This window comes from Sorex fumeus, unplaced genomic scaffold (genome assembly GCF_029834395.1).
Source record: "Sorex fumeus unplaced genomic scaffold, SorFum_2.1 ptg000063l, whole genome shotgun sequence".
NCBI lineage: Eukaryota > Metazoa > Chordata > Mammalia > Eulipotyphla > Soricidae > Sorex > Sorex fumeus.
In genome coordinates, this window is record NW_026606120.1 from 76,759,071 (window position 1) to 76,785,006 (window position 25,936).

The 25,936-nt window shown below is 50.7% G+C and overlaps 1 protein-coding gene across 1 annotated transcript; it reads left to right on the plus strand.

Annotated features, from left to right (window-relative positions):
• Positions 1–312: 312 nt before the first annotated feature.
• On the plus strand, positions 313–1,544 carry ARL4D (ADP ribosylation factor like GTPase 4D). Its single transcript, XM_056127273.1, has one exon. The coding sequence runs from the start codon at positions 350–352 to the stop codon at positions 953–955; it is 606 nt and encodes a 201-aa protein (XP_055983248.1). The 5' UTR covers positions 313–349; the 3' UTR covers positions 956–1,544.
• Positions 1,545–25,936: the final 24,392 nt, after the last annotated feature.

Below are 25,936 nucleotides of genomic sequence, written 5' to 3' on the forward strand. Positions count from 1 at the left end.
CCCAGCATGCTTGGAGCAGAGGCGCTGGAAGCCGACCCTCAGTGCCCCCAAGACCTGGCGGTTCCTGGATCTCATCTCTGCTGCTAACGGCTTCCAGGGACGGGGACTGCCTTATTCCATCCGCAGTTGCTTTTAAACGAAAGCAAAGGAAAGAGATTTTAGAAGGGAGCCGTGGGCAGCTCAGGGAAGGCTGAAGAAGTTGCAGGTTTGGTTATTAAGCGTCTCCTTTTTCTCTCTAGTGGCTCGTCCTTGTCCAGATCAACCCCACGTGTGCAAGTTGAAGGCCGCCTCCCTGCTCCCCTTGTTCCGTGAGCCCCGGGCCCACCTGCCACTTGAGTTGCCACCCACCATGGGGAACCACTTGACCGAGATGGCACCCACAGCGTCCTCCTTCCTGCCGAACTTCCAGGCCCTGCACGTCGTGGTCATCGGACTGGACTCAGCTGGGAAAACCTCCCTTCTCTATCGCCTCAAGTTCAAGGAGTTTGTCCAGAGCGTCCCCACCAAAGGTTTTAACACAGAGAAGATCCGAGTACCCCTGGGGGGGTCTCGTGGCATCACCTTCCAAGTGTGGGACGTGGGGGGGCAGGAGAAGCTGCGGCCACTGTGGCGCTCCTACACCCGCCGGACAGATGGGCTGGTGTTCGTGGTGGATGCTGCAGAGACCGAGCGCCTGGAGGAGGCCAAGGTGGAACTGCACCGGATTAGCAGGGCCTCGGACAATCAGGGCGTGCCCGTGCTGGTGCTGGCCAACAAGCAGGATCAGCCCGGGGCGCTGAGTGCGGCCGAGGTGGAGAAGAGGCTGGCGGTGCGGGAGCTGGCAGCCGCCACGCTCACCCATGTGCAGGGCTGCAGCGCCGTGGACGGGCTGGGCCTGCAACCGGGCCTGGAGCGCCTGTATGAGATGATCCTCAAGAGGAAGAAGGCGGCCAGGGTGGGCAAGAAGAGACGGTGACCCCCCTCACCCCCCACCCCCAACAGTAGGGGTCTGGAGACTTGGATAGAGCCAGGCAGAGCCTGTGACCCCCTCACTCAGCCCTTCCGGGTCAGGACCTGCCCACCTCAGTGAAGGAGTGAGGAGCACACTGGGGGTCCTGCTACCATGCTGTGTGAGGGATGGAGGTGGGATGTCTTCCCCACGTCTCCCCTTCATCCTCACCTCTGGGTGTCGGGGCACTGCAGGACTCTGGAGACGTCAGTGTAAACTGTGACTCTACCTCGACCCTCTTGTTTTGGCCTCTCCGGCTTTTCTGATGGACTGTTCTGGGGGCAGAGGAAAGTTGCTTGGAGGGTGCATTTGAGACAAACAAGAACTCTTCTCCCTGCCCCCCTGCCTTCCTCAGGGGAGTGTCCCCCACCCCAGGCTGCTTTTCAAGGGAGGCCAGTCACAAGTCTTTGTGTCCATGTGAAAGTGCCGCAAACCCTTCCCTTCGCGTTTTACAGCCACAACCCTTTTATATGCCGCGTGTCTCTGTATCATTATTCTTAACTATTTTTTAGCATTTGCCTGTAAGTTATTAAAGATGGATGAATCTGTAGCACTAGGCTTGGCCTGCCATTTTCCTTTTCTCGGGGAAGTCCAGGGTTTTATGCTAGTGTATAAGGGGGTGAGGGAGGGGGTGGTGGGGAGAGGCATTGATCTATAAGTAGAATTTACAAAGGGAATACTGCTAAAAATTGAATTGTGTGTTTAGGAGATGATTGGGAGTGGAAACCCCCAAATTATTGCTGTGTTTGGAGAAATGTGTGTACGTGTATGTGTCAGGATGTGTTTGTTTTAACTTTTTTCCACCCTGACCCCCCTTATTCCCTGATTTTTCCTGGCCCCTGATACCCGCTAGTTTATGCAGATTCTTCTTCAGCTTCTATTGATCTGTGGTGCTCTTAGGTTCTTATTCTTGGGGATACCTCCTGGGACTATATAGTTAAATCACAAAAGAGCTCTTCATGCCCAGCCGCCCCCTTTATTCAGTTCTTAGTTTGACCTGATGTGCCTCCCCCCTACAAACACAGAGGGATGCGGTGAGAATGGAAAGTGATTCCACCTTGGATTCCAGCCAGTTCCCTGTGCTCAATCCTGCTGACTGCAGCTCATTGGCAACGGCTGTGCGTGGTGCCGGGGAGGCCTGGGTTGGACTCAGCCAGCTTGGCGGCCTGACTAAGCTCTGAGTCCTCCAGCCCTGGGCACAGGGGCTGTTCCCACGAGGGGGCTGTGGGAGTGGCTGTTGGCGCCTGGGGGGACCCACCCAGCCCCCAGCCTGGGGGGGGGGCGCAGAGACCACCGAGATTAGCCGTGACAATGGGAGTGAAATGCTAGTGGCTAGTGTGAGGGTCAGAGGCCCTTGCTTAGGAACTTTTTTTTTTTTTGGCTTTTTGGGTCACACCTGGTGATGCACAGGAGTTACTCCTGGCTCTGCACTGAGAAATTACTCCTGGTGGTGCTCCGGGGACCATATGGGATGCTGGGAATCGAACCCAGGTCGGCCGCGTGCAAGACAAACGTCCTACCCACTGTGCTATCACTCCAGCCCCGTTGCTCAGAAACTCCTCAGCAGCACGAGGGCCAACCTTGCCCAAGAAAACACCAAACAACCCTCTTATCTTTCTGGGTCAGACTCCTGAGCACAGAAAACCAAGCACATTTGCCAGTTAGCCCCGCCTGTTGTGTCAGTGGGAATCACCAGCAGCTGAGAGCCCACTGAGGAGGGCGGGAAGGAAGGTGCTGACAAGCCCAGCTGTGAGGAGCAGGAGTTAAGAGTCTGCCGAGTTGGGGCCAATTCCCATTAGCTTTTGCCCCAGGCTGGCAGGATGCATGCCCGCATCCGGGAGCGTGCCCAGGTGCTCGTCAGCTCTGGGCCCGCCCCGCCTAGCTGCCAGGCTGGTTCTGCTGGGTCAGGACCCTTGCCACCTGGGCCCCCTCTCCCTACACCTGTGACTCATTCCTCTCAGTCCTCAGCAGTATCCTTGGCTGGAGCCTGGCAACGGGGGCAACGGGTGCTGGCCCACAGGCCCTCTCTGCCCCTCTGGGATATGGGCCTTACCTCTGCCACTTCCTGCTTCAGAACCTCCGAGGGTGTGTTCCTCCACCGTAGGTCACTTGGGGGCTGAGGAGCTAAGGTATCAGTAGAGGCCCTTCCTCTCTCTAGCAGAGGGCCTGCCTCCAGCATGCCACCCTGTTGGTCAGATTAGAGGAATTTTTTTGCCGCCCAGGATGCAGCCCCAAGTCAGAGCCAGCTCACAAAAACCCAGGAACGTCCCAGCTCTTCCTCGCATGCCCATATGGCAGAACCAGCTGTCAGGGTGCCCAAGTGGGTGCTGGTGGCAAATGAGAGCGAGGTGAAGTCAGTTGCTCTGAGAAGGTTTGTGAGGAGAGGGGAGCCTTGAGAATTCTTTTTTTTTTCTTTTTGGGTCACACCCAGCGATGCACAGGGGTTACTCCTGGCTCTGCACTCAGGAATCACTCCTGGTGGTGCTCAGGGGACCATATGGGATGCTGGGGATTGAACCCGGGTCGGCCGCGTGCAAGGCAAACACCCTACCCACTGTACTATAGCTCCAACCCGAGCCTTGAGAAATTTTGATTAGAAAATGCCATTCTGAGTTGGAACAGTAGTATGACAGGTAGGACATTTGCCTCGCACCTGGCCAACTCAAGTTCAATTCCTGGCATCCCATATGGTCCCCTGAGCACTGCCAGGAGTGATCCCTGAGCTCAGAAGGAGGAACCCTGAGCTCTCTACAGGGTGTAAAACCAAAATTAAAAAATATATATAGCTCCATTCTAACAGGGCACTTGGGGGGGGCAGTCCTGGAGAGACTGTGCAATGGGCTGAGTTCAGGCTCTGCATGTTGGAGGCCCATCTTCTATCCCCAGCACTGAATGAATGATCTTTTGCACACTGCCAGGGAGCAATTTGGAGCACAGAACCAGGAGCAACCCCTGAGCACTGCTGGGTATAGCACAAAAACAAAAGCAAAAATTCCTCCACCCTGGTCCCTGAAAGGGAAGGAGAGTGGGGAAGGGAAGGGCTCACCTTCTTCTACAGTGAGTGGGCTGGGGCTGGTTTGGACAGGAGAAATGGTTACCCAGCTCTGCAGTGATTCTGTTCAGGGATTCTGCACTGGAACTGCTGACTCATAATGGGGTGGGCTCAAGAGCAGGAGCAAATTGTAGTGAGTTTCCTTGTCCCAGTTTTATTGTTTTTTATTTATTTGTTGTATATTTTTTTTGGTGGGGGAGCATACTTGGCAATGCTCCTGGCTCTGCTGCACTCAGGAATTATTCCTGGAGGTGCTTAGGGGACCACATGGGATGCCAGAGATCAAACCCGGGTCAACAGCATGCAAGGCAAACGCCCTACCTCCTATACTATCTCCATGACCTCTATTTTTAATGTTTTTAATTAAAAACATTTTTTTAACCAAGGCATGTTTAGTTAAAAATCAGGGAGATACTAAAGTTATTTTTTTTTTAGGTCATGCCCGGCGATGCACAGGGGTTACTCCTGACTCTGCATTCAGGAATTACTCCTGACAGTGCTCAGGGGACCACATGGGATGCTGAGAATTGAACCTGGGTTGGCTGTGTGCAAGGCAAACGCCCTACCCACTGTACTATTGCTCCAGCCCCAAGTTTTGATTGACTTAAATTTTAAGTTGTTTTTGTAATAGTATTGAATCATCACAAGATACACAGTTACAAAGTTGTTCATGATTGAGTTTCAATCATACGGTGTTTCAACACTTAACCCTGTGTGTATGTTTCTTGCCACCAAAGTACCCAGTTTCTCTTCCAGGCTCCCCCTGCCCCTCCCTTGCCCAGCTTGCCTCTATAGTTGATTCTCTCTCTCTCTCTCTCTCTCTCTCTCTCTCTCTCTCTCTCTCTCTCTCTCTCTCCCTTGTTAGGCACTCTGGTTTGCAGCACTGTTACCAAAAGGGTATCATGTATATCACTTTGTCCTGGTTTTATTAAGTAGCATTTCTGAGAGACTGAGAAGGAGGCTGAACATAGGGGTCCCTGGGAACTGGGTGTGGTGGGGCAGGGACCGGACCAAAGGCTTTGAGGGGGAAGTTGAGAGAAGTTAGTCAACTTGGAGTCGGGGCTCCCTTCTGAGTTTGCTGCCATGGCCAGCCACCTCCTCCCCTTGCCAAGTCCTCCTGGAGGGCACTTGCTCTAGGCACCTGCTGTTCCCCAACCCCTCAGGAGCATGAAGAGGGCAGACCTTCTGCAGTCGCCTCTGTTGCCTGTGCTGAAGGCAGAGAAAAAGCCACGGCAAAGGAAAGAAGTCCCAGGGAGAGGCAGCAGCGTGGTCAAGGACACACCATTTAGTGGTTCCTTCCAGATCCTTCCCTCCTGGCAGACTCTCTGGAGTCCTGGGCCAGGCAACAAGTTCAGGATCTCAGAGCTCTGACCTCCACCCCCTTCCCACCCTGATTAGATTAGGGCTAAGTCTCAGCTTCCCCCCTCCTCCGCCCACCCCCGGCTGCCCCCCTCCTTCCTGAGGCTGTGAGCCTTTTATCTTCAAAGCTCAGCAGAGCTCTGGCCTTAAATCTGGCCAGATGTTCACTTTCTTTTCACACTGACCATGTGTCCTTTTGTCCTTTTCCATCTTTTTTTTTTTTTTTTTTTTTTGCAAAGCCGAGGATGGAACCCGGGGCCTCATAGTGTAAGTCAAGATGAGCTGCATTCCACCCAGCCTCTCAGTCTTTCTTTTTACCTTCTGCTTTTGTTGTATTTATTTTTTGTTCTCTGGCTATATCCAGCCATATCCATGGCGATGATCAGGATTTACTGGACATATGCAGTCCGACGCAGTGGCGATGAATGAGATATATTCAGTTCTAAGATCAGGAATTGCTCTGGATGGGGCTCAGGGAACCATATGTGGTACAGGGGATTCAACCCTGGCTGGCTGCATGCAAGGGAAATACCTTCCCTGCTATACTATCTCTCTGGCACCTTAATCTTTAGGATTTACTTACCTATTAATTTTTGTTGATGGGACCACACAGGCAATGTTAGGGGAACCTTGTGGTGTGGGAATCTAATCCAGGGCTCTTGTATGCAATACATATATTTAGCCTTTATTTATTTGTTTATTGGAGGGTGGGTGGTTTGGGCCACCCCTCCCTGTCAGGAATTGAACCACGGTCTGTCACATGAGGGCAAGTACTTAACCCTTGTATTCTCTCTCTCTCTCTCTCTTTCTCTCTCTCTCCCTTTTAGCCATCTTCCTGGCCCTCACTCTTTTTTTTTTTCTTTTTCAGGGACCACATCCCACAGTGCTCAGGGCTTTCTCCTGCTCCTGGCTCTGTGCTGAGGGGTCACTCCTGGTGGTGCTCAGGCATTGCCTGGGGGACCATATGGAGTGCTGGGGATCAAACCCAGGTCAGGTGCTTGCAAGGCAAAGTACAGCTTGCAAGTACAGCCCTATCTGCTGTACTATCACTCTGGTCCCTTCAGTCTTTCTTGAGATGGACATTTTCACCAAGGGAAGGCCAGAATTCCGCGGAAGCACTGTGAGTGCCCAGGACAGCTTGTTCTCCAAACAGGCCAATGGGAGGGGGAAGCCGAAAGGGAGGCTGAGCCAGCTCTGGGCTGGAAGTGATGGACAGGCTGCAGCCAAGTCTTGTTTCCAAGGCCAACTGCAGGCTGGGGCATTTAGGGTTGATAATCACAAGACCTCAGCCCCTGGATAAGCAAGAGGAGGGTATTTTCTTCTCCTTTGCTTCAAATAACTCTTGGGGCCTGATAGTACAGTGGGGAGGGTGTTCACCTTGCTTGCGGCTGATGTGGGTTCATTCCCCAGCATCCCTTATGGTCCCCTGAGCACTGCCACGAGTGATTCCTGAGTGTAGAGCCAGTAGTAACCCCTGAGCATCTCTGGGTGTGACCCAGAAAGCAATAAGCAAACAAAAACAAAAGAAAACCGTTCTCTCCTCCCCTTTTGATGACAAAAGTAATAGGTTTTGGTTGTGAAAGAAACTTAGAAAATGGAAGCACTGAATCTATACTTTGGCACTAGCTCAGCATGGTAAATAAGATTTTGTAAGAAATCTTTCAGGTTGAAGTAGACTATAGACCGAACATGATAGCCACTTAATACCTCTACTGCAAACCACAACACCCAAAAGGAGAGAGAGAGAAAAGGGAATGCCCTGCCACAGAGGCGGGGTGGGTTGGAGGGGACGGGGCGGGGGTGGTGGGAGGGATACTGAGAGCATTGTGGTGGAAAATGGGCACTGGTGGAGGGATGGGTACTCGACCATTGTCTGACTGAAATGCAAGCACGAAAGTTTGTAAGTCTGTAACTGTACCCCACAGTGATTCACTAATAGAACATTTAAAAAAGTAAGATATTCATTTAAAAAAATCTTTCAGGTTGTTTTGCTCTGCACATATCGAAGAGGTGTGTCTATCTCATGCTCAGGGAATGCTGAGGCAGTTTTGCTGATCTCACTTATTTCTAGGACATTATCCAATGTCAGGGCACAGAGACTCTTTCGTTTGAGGAACTGTATGAGTTCCCCAGATCACCTGCCATCGAGCAATGCAATCCTGCTTAAATCCACAGGGTCCACAGTAAGGAACTTCGGCACACACGTGTTTTTGTTGTTGTTTGTGGGTCACACCTGGTGGTGCTCAGGGTTTACTCCTGGCTTTGTACTCAGGGAACATTCATGGCATGCTTTGGGTGCTGGGGATTGAACCTGGTTGGACTTGTGCAAGGCAAACACGCTATTTTGGATCTGGCCCCAACACATGCTTCTTTAATACTTTTTAAATTTTTTTTTTGTGGGGTGGAACATACCAGGTAATGCTGCTTAACTATGAGGTCCTGGAGATTAAACCTGGGACTTTCACATGCGAAGAATGCCTTTGGGCCATCTACCCAGCACTTTCTTTTTCTTTTTCTCTTTTTGGTTTTTAGGCTACACCTGGCAATGCTCCAGGGTTTAATTCCTGGTTCTACGCTTAAGAATCTCCTCTGGCAGTGCTCAGGGGATCATACTCACATGGATTGAACCCAGGTTGGCCAAGTGCAAGGCAAGCACCCTACCTGCTGTACACCTCCTCCAGCTCCTTCTCAGCACTTTCTTTCTCTTTTCTTGTGACTCTGGGGCTAAAACCCAGGATCACACATACACAAGGCAAGTGCTCAGCTGCATTCCCGGGCACCCTCCCCCCACGCCCTTTCTTTGCACGTGTGCTGGGAGATTTCCCATAAAAATTTCTCAGACGTGTAGTGCTATGTCAAAGAAAAGATGTAATTTCAAGTTTTCAGAGCTACTGCCAAAGTGCCTTCATGTAGAGGGTGTAGGCGGGAGAGAAATTCTGTGCAGCATCCATGTCCTCCATCCCAGATTTCCAGGCTTCTTCCTGCGCAGGCTGGGTGGGTTGTGCTGGGTGGGTTGCCGCTGCAATGCCTTTGGGGAGGTAAGACTGTGAAATCCTCAACCGTTCTGCAGATGATGTACAGGTGCAGGGAGTGAGCCTGAGCTGACTTTCGGGGCCTGTGAGTTGAGCCCCCGGCTCTGGGGCTGCCTGGCTGAGGGCGGAGGTGGGCAGATGGTGAGGACTCCCTCCGAACCCAGCTTCTCAGACGTCAGGCAGAGTGGGCGAGAAAGACTCCTGAAATAAATCCCTGGGGGCCTGGCTCAGGGAGGGAGAGTGTGTTTCAAAAAAAAAAAAAAAAAAAAAAAGCTCAGACTCTGGCAAACAATAGAGAGGGCTGACCTTGAAGGGGGCGGAGTTGGGGGAGGGGAGTGCAGACCCTGAAGATCTCCCACCGGGACCCCAAATCCTCTGTTGGGGACTCACACCAGAAGCTCTTCCAAGGAAACTCAACAGGCAGCAAAAACCTGGAGGTTCAGGCCCTGGGGCCACTCTGGGGCTGTCCCTCTTTGTGTTCATTCAGGCCCTTGGGCCAAGCCTGAGCTCAGTCCCCCGTGAATGGACGGGGGTGGTGGGGAGGGGCTTATCTCTTGGGTGTCTCCCACCCCCTTCTGGAAAGTCTGGGAAAACGCTCAGTGGGGGAGGGGAGGCAAGACAGCTGGGTTTTCAAGATTGCTGAAATGAGATTTTCTGCTTCTGATGGTGTTTGTTTTCGCAAGATTCTCTATTGCTTTTCGACTCCAGTTGCTGACTCCTCTCCACAGGGAGAGCGAGAAGGCAGAAGTGCTTACTCACTCTTTGGAATGCTCCCCGTCTGAGGGGGCAGGAACAGAGCTGGCAGGCTGGCCAGGCAGCACCCCCAAAGTCAGACTGGGTTCTATCACCGCTTCTGTGTTCTTCGTCAAGCTCTTGCCCATCTCCTGGTCTCAGTGTAGCCACAGGAAAAGTGAGGCTGTAGTTGACCGCGTCAGATGGTTTCTGGCTGACCTGCTCCGGTTCTCAATGTGATATGGGCATGGGAACTCAAGGGTCTCTCTCCCTTAGTCTTAGCACTCTCTGTTGTTATCTGTTAGCTTTGTTTGAAAGTTCTTTTTTTTTTCAGCTCCTGGTTCTGCGCTCAGGGAATACTCCTGGCACAGCTCAGGAGACCATATGGGGTGTTGGGGATCAAACCCGGGTCGGCTGTGTTCAAGGCAAAATGCCCTACCTGCTGGATTATCACTCTAACCCCTTTTTGAAAGTTTATTTACTGGAGCCAGAGAGATAGTACAGTTGTCTTGCACTGTGGCAGACCTGAGTTTGATTCCTGTATCCCCAAACGGTACCCCGAACCCACCAGGAATAATCTTTGAGCACAGAGCCTGGAGTAAGCCCTGAACATTGTTGGGTGTGGTTTAAAAATCAACCCTCCTCCCCCCAAGCATCCCCCCACCCCCAAAAATGTTTTTTTTTTTAATTGTCTGCCTTTATCTTTCAGGTTATTTAGACTAGGAAGGTGGCCTTCTTCATTTTATTTACCACTGTATCCCCAAGACAGTGGAAGGGCACAACACATCTCATATTGATGGAATGTGGGGTGTCCACTTAAGGGCTGGGGTGTCACCTCAGTGAAGAAGTATTTTTAGTCCATAATGCTGACAACACTCAGGAAAAGAAGCCATTGAGTAAGACTGGAGAGATTATCTGGGAAGTCTTCCTGGAGGAGGTGAAGAAAAAAAAGCAGATTTAGATCCCAAATTCAATATTCTGATTGACTAGGGCTTGGAGAAGCATGAGTTTAGGAGTACTTTCTTAGCCCTTCCTACTGTTCAGAGGGAAAGGTTTAATAGACAGTTTCGTTCCTCCCTTCTCTGTAATTAATTATCTGACCAGGAAGCTCCCTATGCTGCTTCCCTCCCTTAGCTCCTCCCACAGTCATGGCAGGACAATAAGAACTGGGTCTAGAGTCTCATTCCCAGCCTCCTGGCCCAGAGTGCAGTGTAGGTGTTGTCTTCAGATGCAAGTGAGGGAAGTGTGGTTGAACTTGGGAAGTGTGTGTGAACTGAGAGAGGTTGTTAGTGTGACATACACAACAAATCTCAGAGTTTTTTTTCCCCTTTTTGAGTCACACCCAGCAATGTTCAGGGGTTACTCCTGGCTCTGCACTCAGGAATTACTCCTGGCGGTGATTGGGGGGCCATATGGGATGCAGGGGATTGAACCTGGGTTGGCCGTGTGCAAGGCAAACGCCCTCCCCACTGTACTATCACTCCAGCCCCACAAATCTCAGAGTTATGAAAAAATAATCTAAATTTTTGGGGGAGGGTTTGGGTCACACCCAGCAGTTCTAGGGCTTACTCCTGGCTCTGTGCTCAGGGATTACTCCTGGCAGTGTTCAGGGGATCATATGAGGTTCTGGGGATTGAATCCTGTTGTTGAAAAGTAGGCAAGTGTCCTACTTACTTGCTGTACTATCCCAAGAATGTAATATATTTCATTAATATGATAGTTTTAATTTTAAAAATATTTATTTATTTATTTATTTTGCTTTTTGGGTCACACCTGGCTATGCCTAGGAGTTACTACTGGCTTTGCACTCAGGAATTACTCCTGGCGGTGATCAGGGGACCATATGGGATGTTGGAAATTGAACCTGGTTTGGCTGCATGCAAGGCAAATGCCCTACCCATTGTACTATTGCTCCAGCCCCAATATAATACTTTTTAATAGATTATATGGTGAAATGATTTTTGGTATATTGAGTTCAATGAAATACTTTAACTTTAGTTTTACCTGGACTGGAGAGCTAGGACAGGGGGTGGTACGGAGCTTGTCTTGTATGTAGCTCATTACAGTTTAATGTGCCTGACACCTCATAATAGTCCCCTTAGCACCACCAGAGCCCAGAGCCAGAAAAAGTCTGGGGTACTACTGGGTGTGGTCCTAGGCCTGCCCACCAAATACATAATAGCTTTCCTCAGCTTCTTTTTTTTTTTTTTTTTTTGGCTTTTTGGGTCACACCCGGCGATGCACAGGGGTTACTCCTGGCTCTGCACTCAGGAATCACTCCTGGCCGTGCTCAGGGGAACATATGGGATGCTGGGAATCGAACCCGGGTCAGCCGTGTGCAAGGCAGACGCCCTACCCACTGTGCTATTGCTCCAGCCCCCAAGCTTCTTCTTTTTAAAATGTGTCTTTTAGGAGAGCCAGCTTAAAGAACTGAGCGATGCTTTGCATGTGGGAGGCATGACTTTTATTTCTTTCCTCCTCCATTTTATTTGAACACTGTGATTTATAAAGTTGTACGTGATAATTTGTTACAGACCTATTCCAACGCCAATGATACCAACACTGTCACCTTCCCTCCACCTTGTCTAGGAGGCCTGGTTTGGCTCCTTGGAATCACATGGTCTCCTGAGCACTGTTGGGTATGGCTCAAAAATAAAAAATCAAACTCCCCGCACCCAAATAAATAAATAAACCCAGGTAACTCCATGTGAGATGCTCAAAGGACTCGGGTGCATAGTCTACATGTGGGGATCTAGTTTGACCCAGTTACCATAAGTAATACCCCCTCCCCCCCAGTTGGAAGCACCACCAGGTTTGGCCCCTGAAAAGCAGAACAAAAAGACTCTAACAAAAGTATGTTTCATATTCTATTTTGTTTTTGTTGTTGGCCATACCCAGCAGTCCCTGGGGCTACTCCTGGCTCTGTGCTTGGAATTGGGGCGGGGGGGGGGGGGGGGTTATCACTCCCAGCATTTGTCCCTTGAACTATCTCCCCGGTCCTCACATTTGGTTGGCTGTTTATTTTTGGTTTGGGGCCATCACACTCAGCTGTGTTCTGGGCTGAGCCTTGGCTCTGTGCTCAGGGATCACTTCTGGCGGTGCTCAGGAGACCCCATGCAGTATCAAGGATAGAACCCAGATCAGGGGCTGGAATAATAGCACAGCGGGTAGGGCGTTTGCCTTGCACTCGGCCAACCAGGGTTCGAATCCCAACATCCCATATGGTCCCCTCAGCACTGGCAGGAGTAATTCCTGAGTACAAAGCCAGGACTAACCCCTGAGCATTGCTGGGTGTGACCCAAAAAGCAAAAACAAACAAACAAACAAACAAAACTCAGACAAGCCATGGGCAAGGCCAGAGTGCTCCCTGCTCACAATCTCTCTACTTCTAGTAAGCCCAGATGTTGGGGGGAAGGAGCTTTATCCAGTGAGGCAACATTCTTGCTTTCTTCTGCCATCAGAAGAAAAACGGGGGTGGGTGGGGAGGGAGGGCGCAGTTTTTGGTGGGAGGGTGGTAACTCAGTGGCATCAGAACCTCTGGACAATCCACACTGTCCTTCCTGGAAAGCTTTCCAGACAGGCAGACAGGCGCTGCCTTTGCATATCGTGAATGATCTTCAAGCTCTTGAATGCAAGCCTCACCTGGTTGCTTAGCGGGTGCTTTTTCCAGGTTTCATTCAGGGTGTCTTCTCTTGTAAACAACTCTTTGACTATCTGAGATAAGCCGGGACTTGGAATCCACAAAAAAATTCCAACATGATGGCAACACAATCTTCCCTAGTCTCTCATGAGACTGCTGGGAAGGTGGCAACCAGATAGAGGAGCTCTCCTGCTTCCTAATCCTGCTTCCCTGAGCCCAGCACCCCCTTCAAAGGTGCTGGAGCAAAGAGGACTTTGCGTGGTGACTACCCATAACTACACATGACAGGGGACGTGTCTGGATCACCCACAAACTGAATTTGTGCTCCTGTACCAACAAGTGGGCTAAATATATGCAGAGGATATGGGAATGAGGTGTAGGGGTCAGGTCACTGCTGGGTGTGCACTGACTTCAGTGCACTCAACACAGATACCCTCACCCAGCGAGAGCATTAATCAATCTCTCCTTCAAGCAACCAGATCTACAGTATTTTTTTTTTGGTGGTGGTGGGGGGGGAGTGAGGGCCATACCAGACTGTGCTCAGGGCTTACTCCTGGCTCTGTGTTCAAGGATCACTCCTGGTGGGGTTCAGGGCACCATAGGGAGGTGCCAGGGATTGAATTCGAGTTGCCTGCGTCCAAGGCAAGCACCCTGCCCGCAGTAACATCTCTCCAGCCGCCTAGGTGAGCACTCTTTAACACATCCAATGATCTCACATTCTTGGTCACTGATACTTGCTCTAGACACTGGAGCTAAGGTGCAGTCCACTGGGAAAAGCAGATGTCTGAGAACTCTTTCCTCCTCCCATTATTGTGGAGAAATAATACAATGGGCAGGGCGGTCACCTTGTACACAGCCAATCGGGGTTCGATCCCTGGCACCCCATAAGGTCCGCCAAGGCCCTGAGCACCACTGGGTGTGAGCCAAAACCAGCCGCAAAACAGATTTAAAAAAAAAAAAGAGAGAGAGAAAGTTTTCCCTGAGCAGGGAGATGGTCTTGGAATACCCCACCCCCCAGCCCCAATCAGCAAACTGGCAGCTGCTTGCTCAGGTCACCAGAGGAAGGAGCCATGGCCACTCAGAGCGAGTGAGGAGCCTGGGTGGAGTATCCGCAGGGTGGAGGGAAGAGAGGCGCAGGAGGGGGCCTCCCGGGCCAGCCAGAGTCCTCCTCACAGCCCGGTTTAGCAATCAGTCCTTGACTCTCACTCTCCGCCTCAGCCTTTATCTGCCTTCATGCCGCCAGTTTCTCCCTCCCCCAGCCTCTCCCCACCTCAGACCCTGCCCTCTCCTGTGGGGATTTGGGGCGTGGCTTCCAGAAACCTGGGTCACCAAGTCTGTTGATCTTTCTTTCCCCAGAGCCCCAAGGCTGCCCTCAGCAGAAAGGTTGGGGCAGGGGTGGGGGTGGGGGTAGGAAATCCAACCCCCCTCGACAGCAGGGGCCAGGGTCCCCCCACCTCCTCTGGGGGAAAAAGAACAGCTCCACAGACTGGCCTCTGGCCCCAACCCCTCCTTCAACCCCACAGGATGCACCCTCTGGATGGGAAGGGCAGGATCTGGGGGGCTTCCTCAGAGACGGCAAAGCAGAACCGACACCCACCCCCTTCCTTGACCCCTCTCCAATGCAGCGGAAGAGAGGCTGGGGAGGCACTGAGACCCCCATGCCCACCCCCACCCCCATCCCGCTGCCCTCTGGCCTCCTTGGAGAGGTGCCAGCATTCTGAGCAAAAGCAGGAGAGAGAAAGAGCATTTTCTGGTAGTTCTTCCAAATCGATGCGTCACAAGGTCCTTGTCACATTCTCCCAGGGTCCCTCAACATACGTTCCTGAAGTATGTGTCACACACACACACACACACACACACACACACACACACACACACACACACGTGCACGCCTTGATGAAACCACACCGCCCCAGGGAGGGGGAGAGGAGGCCGTGTGGACAGGTGTGGGTGGCCACATACCTCTCCTCTGGGAGGGGACCCTTTGACACCTCCACAGGTTTCATCTGAGACTTGCCCTCGCCTGGGCCTCTGTGGTCAGAGTGGGCAGGAGAATTGGTGGAGCAGAGCTGGCCTCATGCCAGGGAGACATTCCTAACAGGCCCCGGTGTCCCAAGGACCCTGAATCTGGAGGAAGCCGGAGGCTGAGAAGCAGGACTTGGGGTGAGTGGGCCTGATGCTGGGGGGCCCTTCCCTGAGGGTGGGGAGTAGCCCTCCCAGAGAAGGTCAGGGCACACCCATCCTGGGGTGGGGGGTGACTATGTGGAGGCAGGATGCCAGGACCAAGTCCGGGGTCAGGATGGGGAGAGTGACCCCAAGCCATCCACAGCGCTTGGCGTGGCTGAATCAGGAAGGGACTGTCTGACTGGCCGTGTCACCCCATTAGGCTGGGGCCATAATTGCTGTAATTCGTTGATGAATGCAATTTGCAGCTGGCCTCTCTCCCCGTGACAGGCCTTAATTAGAGCCGCCAAAGGGATGGGAGGGGGAGGGGGGCTACGTGCTGTTTTCAACAGCTTCTCAAATCCCCTCTCAGCATTCGGTGCCCCCCCACCCCAAGACAGAGGGGGGTTTCTAGGATAATGAATTGTCCTCCCCTCGCCTCACCCCCTACTTTCCCCAGAACTGTCACTTCAGAGCTAGAGGTGCTGCAGTGGGGAAGGAGGAAGGTGTCAAATGCTGCTTTGGGAATCCACGGAGGTTAAAACTCAAAACCCCATTTCATTCAGTATTTTTTCATCTATTATTAGGGCTTCCAAAAATCCTCGAGGTAGGAGCCCAATGACTTCTTTCTCAGAGCTGCCCACTCCTTGTGGGGGGTGGGGGATCACTCCCAGACAAAGGAAAGCCTCTGAGGCAGGGTGATGGGAAGAAGAAAAAGCAGCTGTCAACAGATTTTGTGCCTTTAATTTGGAAAAACTGTCAGGACACAAGATGGTTTTCAAACAAATTTCCTTTTCAAGAACAAGGGAAATAGATATACCAATAAACAAAGTTGTTATTATTATTTTTGGTTTTGGGGGGCCACATCCAGCGGTGCTCAGAAATCACTCCTGGTGGAGATGAGGGGACTGAAGGTGGTGCCAGGGATCGAACCTGGGTTGGCCACATGCAATCCAAGTGCCTTAGCTGCTATTCTACTCCCAACATTATTATTTATTACTTTTTTTTTTTTTTTTGCTTATTGGATCATACCCGGTGATGCACAGGGGTTACTCCTGGCTTTGCACTCAGGAATCACTCCTGGTGGTGCTCAGAGAACCATATGGGATTCTGGAAATCGAACCCGGGTCGACCGAATGCAAAGCAAACGCCCTACTCCCTGTATTATCACTCCAGCCCCTGTATTATTTATTACTTTTAGTTTAAATTTTGTTTGTTTTTCTGGTCACACCTGGTTGTACTTAGAGTACATTTGACTTGGGTTCTATTCCGGGCACTGCATATGGTTCCCTGAGCCAACCAGGAGTGATCCCTGAGTTCAGAGCCAGGAGTAAGACATGAGCAACAACCGAGTGTGGACAAAAAAACAAAAAGTGTTTTGTTTTGGGGGTGGGGAGACAACTTAAAGAGTTGAAGTGCTTGCTTTGTGTGTGGGAGGCCCAGGTTCAATTCCTGTCACTGCCTGGTCCTCCGAGAACAACCCCTGAGTACTGAGCCAGGAGTAGCCTCTGAGCGCTGCTGGGGGAGGTCTACACACACACACTCAAAAAGAAATGTCTTGATATACTTATATTGTTTGAGGCACAGTGACAGGAATTAAACTCGATCTCCTATAGGCAAGGCAAGTGCTCTACTGATGAATTATACCATTGGCTTCCAAAGACATTTTTAGATAGATGGATGGCGGCTGGTGGATGAGGGACAGATGTATAGATCTGAAGGCTGGATGGATACGTATGTGGATGGGGGAACTGGGAATGGATAGAATGGAGAGAGAAATGGGAATTGATAGAAAGAGGGGCTAGGCTGATAGAAGCCTGGGTGCAGAGTTAAAGAAAGGACAGTTTTATTTATTTATTTTTTTTCCCTAATACTTTATTTATTTGGTTTTTATTTGGTGTTTTTTTAATTAATTTTTTTTTATTAGTGAAACACCATGAGGTACAGTTGTAGATTTACAAATTTTTGTGCTTGGATTTCGCTGTCTCATTTGCCAAGGTGTCGAAAATCAGATGGGCTGGTCACGTAATGAGATTTAAAGACGACCGTTGGACTAGAGCTGTTACTGATTAGATTCCACGGGATGTCAAAAGACCGCGTGGCCGCCCACCTACCAGATGGTCAGACTTCTTTGTCAAGATCATGAACGATCGGTTTGAGGCCCTTCATGTTCCCGGAGCGAACAGATGCCATTGGGCTACACTAGCACGCGACAGGGACAAATGGAGACGTTACTGGCGCCCGCTTGAGCAAATCGACGACTAACGGGAAGTTAAGTGATTAAGTGATTAGGTGGACTTCGGTCATACCATGATCAAATACCCATCCCTCCACCAGTGCCCATTTTCCACCACCAGGATAATATCCCTCCCCCCCCCCATCCCCCCCATCCCCCCCTGCCACTGTGGCAGGGCATTCCCTTTTGTTCTCTCTCTCCTTTTGGGTGTTGTGGTCTGCAAAAGAGGCATTGAGTGGCAAACATGTTCAGTCCAGTCTACTTTCAACCTGCATCCCCCCTCCTGGGAGGATCCTCCAAATACCCTCCATTTGGTGCTCCCTTCTCTATCTGAACTGTCCAGAAAGGACAGTTTTAGACAAGTTCCTCTTTATCAGTTTTCCCCTAATCTGGCTCCTTTGCTTGATTTTGGCTTTAGGAATAAGGAAAAACCCTATATCCGGAGCAAGGACTAATAAGGCACTGAAGTGAAGTTTTCAAATTATCTGTGCTAGTGCTTTCTCTGAGCAAAGTTGTGGTTTTACTGCACAAGGATAATATTTGATGAAAAAAACCTCAAATAGGCAGCTGATGGCAATGACGAATACCATCTGAAAATAAAACAGTTTAAAAATATCTGACAAGGGAGTGTGTAGGAGTTCGTGCGAGAGAGTGAGCTGTTGCTGAGCTAGCGAGCAGGAGGATTGGGACTGGCAAATTAGGAAGGATGGTACCCCAGGAGGAGGCACTCGGGGTGTGCCTTAGAAGGACTTCCCAGGAGATCAGGAACAACAGACAGTAGTGGAGTGGGCAGGAGAGAGAGAGAGCTTAGGGGCTGTAACACAGACTCTGTGTGCAGGAGGCCCTGGTAGGATCTTACATGATCTCCCGAGCACTGTCAGACAGTGTCTGCTGAGCACCAAGCTGGGAATAGCCCCCAAACACTGCCAGGTGTGGCCCCCAAACAACCAATCAACCAAGAGACAACAGGAGCCAGGATGTTAGCTCAGGAGTAGAGCAAGTGCCTTGAGTGGATGAGGCTCTAGGTGAGATTGCTGGCACTGCACCAAGGAGCCAACAGGATAGAAAGGTTTGAAAGGAAGGGAGAATAGATCGAGATTGGAAGCAAAACAGTGAGCTAAATGATTATTCGTGACTCTTGACCTACTATTCGTTCACCTACAATTTATAGACTTTCACTTGCATTGTCTTAGACCAGGAGCTCGGGGGCTAGGAAGTTGGAGTCTGCACATTCCCAGAAGGCTCAGCCACTCCCAAGATTTGCACCAGTTCTCCTAACTCTGGGGGGGGGGTCACCCCCCCATTCCAGACCTCTTCTTTTGTTTTGATTTTGGGCCACTCTGGTTCGTGTTCAGAGCTTACTCCTGGCTCTGTGCTCAGGGATCACTCCAGGTAGGCTCAGAGGAACATATGTGATTCTGGGGATTGAACCCAGGTCAGTCATGTACAAGACAAGTTTCTTACCTGCTGGACTATTGCTCAAGCCCCTCCAGAACTCTTCTTGGTCCACATCCTGTTTCCACTATCTACTGAACATCTCCTGATGTCTTTAGGACCATGCTGAGCTCATCTGTGTCCTTTCTAAACTTGCTTCTTTGTCCAGATTCCCTCAGCTGTGCTTCTGGCACCCTCCTCTGATCTACTCAACACCCAGGTCAGGGCTCGTCTTTTCTCTCCACCCAGCATTCCCTCCCAGTGGATCACCACATCCGGTAACTCACTTCCTGAAGACCTCCCCCACCTGCCTGCTTCTCTTCTTCCTGGGAAATCCTCCCTAAATTCAGGCTACACCTTTCACTTCTCACTACCTCAGCTTTCTTAGTGGTCTCCTGCCTTCCTGCCTCGCACCTTAGGAATCTCATCTCTACTTGATTACCAGACTCTTTCACATAAGACAAATTTAGTCACTTCCTCCTCGTATGTCTTCCAATGAAAGCCCAACTCAGAGAGATGGTACAGTGGTTGGGGCGCTTGCCTTGCATGTAGCAAACCTGGGTTCAATCCCTGGCACCCAGATGGCTGCTGAGTCCCACCAGGAGTGATCTCTGAATTCAGAGCCAGAAGTAAGTCCTGATCACTGCTGGGTGAGGCCCCCAAACAAAACAAAATAAAGAATCATTGGCTGGAGTCATAGTATGGTGGGTAGGATGCTTGCCTTGTACACAACTGACCTGGGATCGATCCCCAGCACCCCATATGGTCCCCTGAGCCCCTTTAGAACTAATCCCCGAGCGCAAAGCCAGGGGAGTCATCCCTGAGCACAGTTGGGTACAGCCCCATACAGACAAAACAAAAAAGTAAAATAAAACAAGATCCAAACCAAGGGTTGATGAGATAGCTCACTAGGCTTGAGTTGATTCTTTTCAATTTTTGGTTTATGAGCCATATCCAGTGATGTTCAGGGCTTACTACTAGCTCTGCACTCAGGGATGATTCCTGGAGAAGCTCGGGGGACCATTCGAGGTGCCAGTGATAGAACCCAGGTCAACTGTGTGCAAGACAAACACCCTACCCCTCTCTACTATCTCTCTGACCCTGAGTTCCCTCTTTAGATCCAAGAATCTAAGGTTTTATCCCTGGCATCATGTGATCTCCTTGAGCAAGGCTGAGAATGATTGTCAGAGAACAAGCCTGCTGTAGCCTCTCAGTATTGCTGGGTGTGGTACACAAAACCAAGAGTTGGGGAGATAGTACAGGTCCTATATCTGGTTCAGTGGGGCTGGAGAGAGAGTGTAGTGGGAACATGTGACTATACTTTGCATGTGGATAAAGCAGGTTCCATCCATGGCATCCCACATGGTCCCCTGAGTACTGCCAGGAGTGATTCCTGAGCACAAAACCAGGAGTTACCTCTGAGCATGTGTGCCCCAAAACAAAACAAAAACAAAAATACTGGTTCAATCCCTGCACACATGTCCCCCAACCCCCACATGGCCAGGTGTGGCTCTGCAGGTACCCAGCACTGCCAGGCCAACTGGTATGTCCTCAGGTCCCAATATTCAACCAAATGGTTGGTTGAAAATTGCCTGGAGTGATCCTGGACCATGTGAATCTCACTTGGGAAGACTCCCACCCCCTCAGGGGGGAAAAAAAAACACCCAAGAAAACCCCACCTGATGACTTCTCTCTTATTCATCACAGTCTACGATGTGTACTTTCCCTCTCTCTGTAATGACTTTCCTTACATTTTTCTAAATAAAACTATCTTACAAAAACAAAAACAAAAAAAAAACACCAAAAACAAACCCAAACTGCCTGGGGTTTTGGCTCATCGGCTCAGCGGTGGAGCCTTGGCTCACTTGCATGCGGTCCCCTGGCCCAAGAGAACAAATTCCAAACTCCGCACACCGGAGACAAAGCCTCTCTCATCTCTCTCTCTCTCTCTCTCTCTCTCTCTCTCTCTCTCTCTCAGATGCAGCACTAAACCCTGGTCTCTCTGGAACCTCTGAACAATCCCTTGCTCTGGCACGGGCTCTTCCTGCAGTCTCGGAAAGCGTTTCCTTCCATTTCCACGAATCAGCTACCTCCTCTTCCTCCGCCACTCAGCAGATTGGGTGACACCTCCTCCAGGTGAACTCTCTGGCTGACCTCCACTTCCGAGTCAGGTTAGGTGCCCCTCCTCTGCCCGGCTGAGTCCACTGCTTGGCTCCTCCTCTCTGATTGCACTATTGCTTGTTTACTTCTCCGTCTCTCCCACTCCAACATGAGATTTCCCAGGCCAGGTATGTGAGCTTTCAGGCTGCATTCCTTGCTCTGGGTGTGTTGCCTGGCACGTCCCTGACTGTGCCCAGGAAACATCGGGTCAGGGTAGGACCTCCTGTGGCTCTCCATCCCGAAGGGGCCTTTGATCTCCCCCCACCCCCCAGGGTCCTGCTCGCAGAGGCCAATTGAGTGCGCCTGAAGATAAGACTCAGGATGTGTAGTGGAGCTCAGCCTATTCCTCTCGCTCCCTCTTCTGTCTCTGGTATTGCTGTTAGCTCCACCCTTGGCACAGAACAGTCAGCCTGCAGAACGTCAGCTGGCAGCGAGCAGCCCTTCCCTTCCTGCCTGGCTCTGCCTTCGCTCAGCATAAATTGTTTTTCCTTTTTGGGTGTTCAGAGCCCTGATAGCAGAGGACTGGGTGGGAGGGTGGCAGCGCTGGGCTGTCTGCAGGGAGGTGGAAAAGGGGTGTGTGGGGAGAGCCAAGTTGTGGGTGGAAGCATTGCTATGTGGGTCCTTTTGAGGAAGAAGGAAAAGTGAGCTCCTTGGGGCTTGCCTAGGAGGGAGCTGTGGAGACGCGCTCGGCTCCTTTGGGGGGGGGGGGGTTGGGGGAGGGTGGGTAGGATCGCTCTGTTGATATATTTAACCTCTGAAGTATTATGGGTGGAATGAGACACACAGAGGTGAGAGGGAGGGGGGAGGCAGAAGGGAGAGAGCAGTGAGGATGGACAGAAGAAGGAAAAAAGAGAGAAAGAAGAGAAAGAAAAAAGAGAAAGCAGAGAAAGGGAGAGAGAGGGAAGGAGAGAGACCTGATTATGGATTTTTCAGAACTAACCCTGACTATCCTCTTGTTCCGCAAAATGACTCGGAAGAATTCCAGGGTTCTGGATCTAGGGGTCTGATACTTCCTTGCTTTGGAGAACCTAGAGAGAAAGAACCTGCCACAGCCCTTGTCCATCCCTTCATTGCTGTGGTGAGGCCTACTGCTGGGGGCAGAGACCAGAAGAGGCCTGACGCTCTCTGAGCAGAGTCAAGGGCACACGAGGCGGGAGAAGCAGACAGGTCACCACGCAGCAGCCCGTGAGAGGGGCGAGATGGGAGAGTAAGGTCGGGGGACTCAGGGCAAGGGTGAAGTCCTGGGGAGGGACTTCCGCCAAGGGGATGTCGGCCTCTAGGTGTGTCTCAGTGTTGTTCTCTCGGCTGCCCACAGCTCCAACTCCTGAGGAGAGTGCTGGACTCTTCCCAGGAGAGGAGCAGGATGGATGGATGGCAGTAGGATACTGAATTCACAGACAATAACCTGGTTTCAGGGTCTGGTTCACCAGCTCCACTCACCCACTCACTCTCTCACTCACTCATTCTATCATTGCTTCATTCATTCATTCATTCATTCACACACTCATTTATTCACTCTCATTCATTCATTCACTCATTCATTCACTCTCTCATTCAGTCATGCAAGCATTCTTCTATTCATTCACTCATGCACTCATTCATTCACTCACTCATTCATTCAGCAAATGCCTCTGACTCAGGTGTGAGACTTCAGCAGAGCCTTCTCTGAGCCTCAGCTTTTTATTCATATAATTGGGATACTGGTGATACTCACACCATCATTTTTTTCAGGAGGAACATCAGAGCGGATGCATGTGACAGTGCTTTCTAAGCCGTGAATGCTTTGCAAATGTGGTCTTTCATCCTTTGACCTGTGCACTCAGCCCATGAGTCCATGGTTCGTCTTTCCTAAGGGCTGTTGAGCCCCTCTTGGAGGTAGGAGCCTGCTTCATGCACGAGGGCATGGTGTGTGTGTGCGCGCGCGCGCGCGTGTGTGTGTGTGTGTGTGTGTGTGTGTGTGTGTGTGTGCTGGAGAATGACTGTAGCGCCTGCTGCACTGAGCAGAGCCATCTGCTCCGTCTGGAGGGAAGTCCTAGGCTCCCCCTGGGGAGGGGCCTCCCCCTCCACTGGCCTTGCCCCCCCCTTGAATTCCTCCCACTACAGGTGGGCAGGGACAGCTCTCCCAGTGGATGCGGGTGCCTGGAGACTGCGGGCGCATGACTCACAGCCTTAGTCACCCTGCCTACAGGACTTCTCTTCCCTTAGATGATGACCCCAAATAAAAACCCGACTGGGAGTGAGGCAGCATTCCTGAGGAAGGAGCCGCAGTCATGATTTTGCCCTTTTCTCCCTGGCCCCCAGATGTCCCAGAGAAGTCTGGTGGTGGAGGATACAGTGTTGGTTTACCGATTGCAGTCACTGCCCGCCTGTGGCCCGGTAGCTCCAATGTGTATGGGGCACTTTATAGTTTACAATGCCCTCCCACATACTTCCCGCTTTTGGTTCACAAGAGCCTTTGAGGACTTCCTGGAGGTCAAGTAGCCTAGAGGTGCAGTGGGCGGTCTCTGAAGCTAAAGAACCTGTATTTGGTTTTGGTGTGCTGGGCCTTCAACCCAGATCTTTGCAGGCAAGACCTGAGCCACCTCCCCAGCCCTCAGAGCCTACCTTTGAATTGTCTGTTGCTTTTTTTTTTCTTTTTGGGTCACACTCGGCAGTGCACAGGGGTTACTCCTGGCTCATGCACTCAGGAATCACTCCTGTCGGTGCTCAGGGGACCATATGGGATGCTGGGAATTGAACCTGGGTCGGCCATGTGCAAGGCAAACGCCCTACCCGCTGTGCTATCGCTCCAGCCCCCTGTCTGTTGATTTTCACCCGTGGGACTGAGCACATTCCCCACCCCTTCTGTGTTGGTTTCCTCAAGTAAACAATTTCAGTGGGGCTGGAACTGGAACTGGAGCTCAGGGGTTAAGGCGCTTGCCTTGCACATGGCCCACCTGGGTTTGATCCCCAATATTATCTATAGCACCCCAAGTCCTGCCAGGAGTGATCCCTGAATACAGAGCCAGGATTAAGACTGGGTATGGCCCAAACAGCCCCCCAAATTCAAATCATTAGGGACCTCCTCTTGGCCATCTTCCTCACAAGTGTGAGACTCATGAAATTGTGAGTTTGATCCCTGCACAACACCAAAACCTAAATGCAATCCCAGAGGCTCTCTCTCCTTCCTCCCTCCCTCCCTCCCTCTCTGCCTCCCTCCCTCCCTTCCTCCCTCCTCTCTCCCTTCCTCCCTCCTCTCTCTCTTCCTCCCTTCTCCCCTCCCTCCCTTCCTTTTTCCCTCCCTCCCTCCCTCCCTCCCTCCCTTCCTTCCTTCCTTCCTTCCTTCCTTCCTTCCTTCCTTCCTTCCTTCCTTCCCTCCGACTCCCTCCCTCCCTCCCTTCCTCCCTCCCTCCCTCCCTTCCTCCCTCCCTCCCTCCCTCCCTCCCATCTTCCTTCCTTTCTCTCTCTCTCTACCTCTCTCTTTCTTTATTTCTTTCTCATTATAGGGGCTCCACCCTCATGATCTAATAATCTAACACTCCCCAAAGCCCCACCTTCAAATACCATAATTTTTGAGATTAGATTTTGACATAAATGTTGAGGAACGTGAGCAGCTATTATCATAGGGTTTGTCTAATTGGGGGAATGTAGCAACTAAAATTTATCACGTTTAAATGAACTGCCTAAAGTTACAGAGTGGAGAAATGTCAGAACTGGAGCTTAAATGTGGCCTTTCTCTGACACCATGGTGACCCCTCTTGGTTTCCTGTCTCTCCTTGATCTCTCTCCTCGCTCTCCCAGGTAAACACTCATTAAAGCTGATTGAGTCCATCCAGTTCCTTTCCTGGAATAAGACTCTGTGCAGGTTTAGGTAGCAGAGAGCTGTTAGTGTCTCAGCAGTCACTGAATTCCTCTGTGAATAGTTTCTTCATCTCTCACATGGACATCAAAATAGAAGCTGCCTCATGACTTCAGTTTTAGGAGAATTAAGTAATTGATGTGTGAGAAGTGATGGAAACATAGTCATAGGCCATAGCTATAAATGATTAATCATCATCTTTATTAACTTTGAACATAATGGGGGGGATCCTGGGAAGAACTTAAATAATCTAAGATTTAGACTCATAGAAAGGTGGAATTAGAAGGAGGGATATTAGAGGGTATGAGTCAATCTTTTAGTAATTTTGGCCACACCTAGCAGTCCTGGGTTACTCCCAGATCAGTGCTTGGGGGTGGGGGGTCACTCTTAATGATGATAAGGGCACCATTTGGTACTGGGCTGTAACTCAAGGTTCCCCCGTGTAAAGACAGCCACCAGCCTTCTGAGCAATCTTTGGCTCCATGACCTAATATTTTATAAACGAGGGGGGATAAGCCCAGAATAATTGGATTTGCCCATGAACACATTACTGTTCTTTTTTGAAGAAATTACTCAGAGAAAATTGGGTGAATTTTTATTGGAATTCTTTTCTATTAGCCTTGCAACTCTTATAAACTTAAAAATGATTTCAAAATAAAAATAGCACTAGCAACAAAAGCTGCTTGCAACTACTCCTAAAAAAAAAATCACCTGAATAATAATGCAGGGAGGGGAATGAAGGGATGTTGGAGATGGGAGCAGCAGCGTAGAGGGATTTAGGAATATATTTCTCCAATTACCTATTACTTCCTAATAAGATCCGACTTGAAGGTCCAGGGAGATAGTCAGTGACCATTGAGCCCAGCAGTTAGGAGCACATGTTTTGCATGTAAGGGGGACATGAATTTGAACCCTACCCGCCCCCCCCCCCCCCCCCGCCTCCAGCACTGTTGGGTCTCCAGCAACCCTGAGGGCACTGTGGTGGTCCCCAGCACCATAGGCTTAATCCCAGCTTTGCATTCTCAAGCAAGCCTAGTATTGAACACTGTATTGAACAGACCAGTATTGAACACTGGTCTGGTTGCCAAGTGTTACCAGAAGTGGCTCTTGGTTCCCCTAAACACTGCTTGGGAGGCACCCCTAACACCCCTCCCTCCAAAAAAAAAGGAATCTTGACTTAAATTTCAGTGTATATATCCTGTCTCTGCTCTGGTTTTCTTGTTAAATGCATTCACTGATTTCCAATTTTCAGTGTCACTTACTTTTTTGGGTTACTTTCCTTATGTATTGTTGAAATTTTCC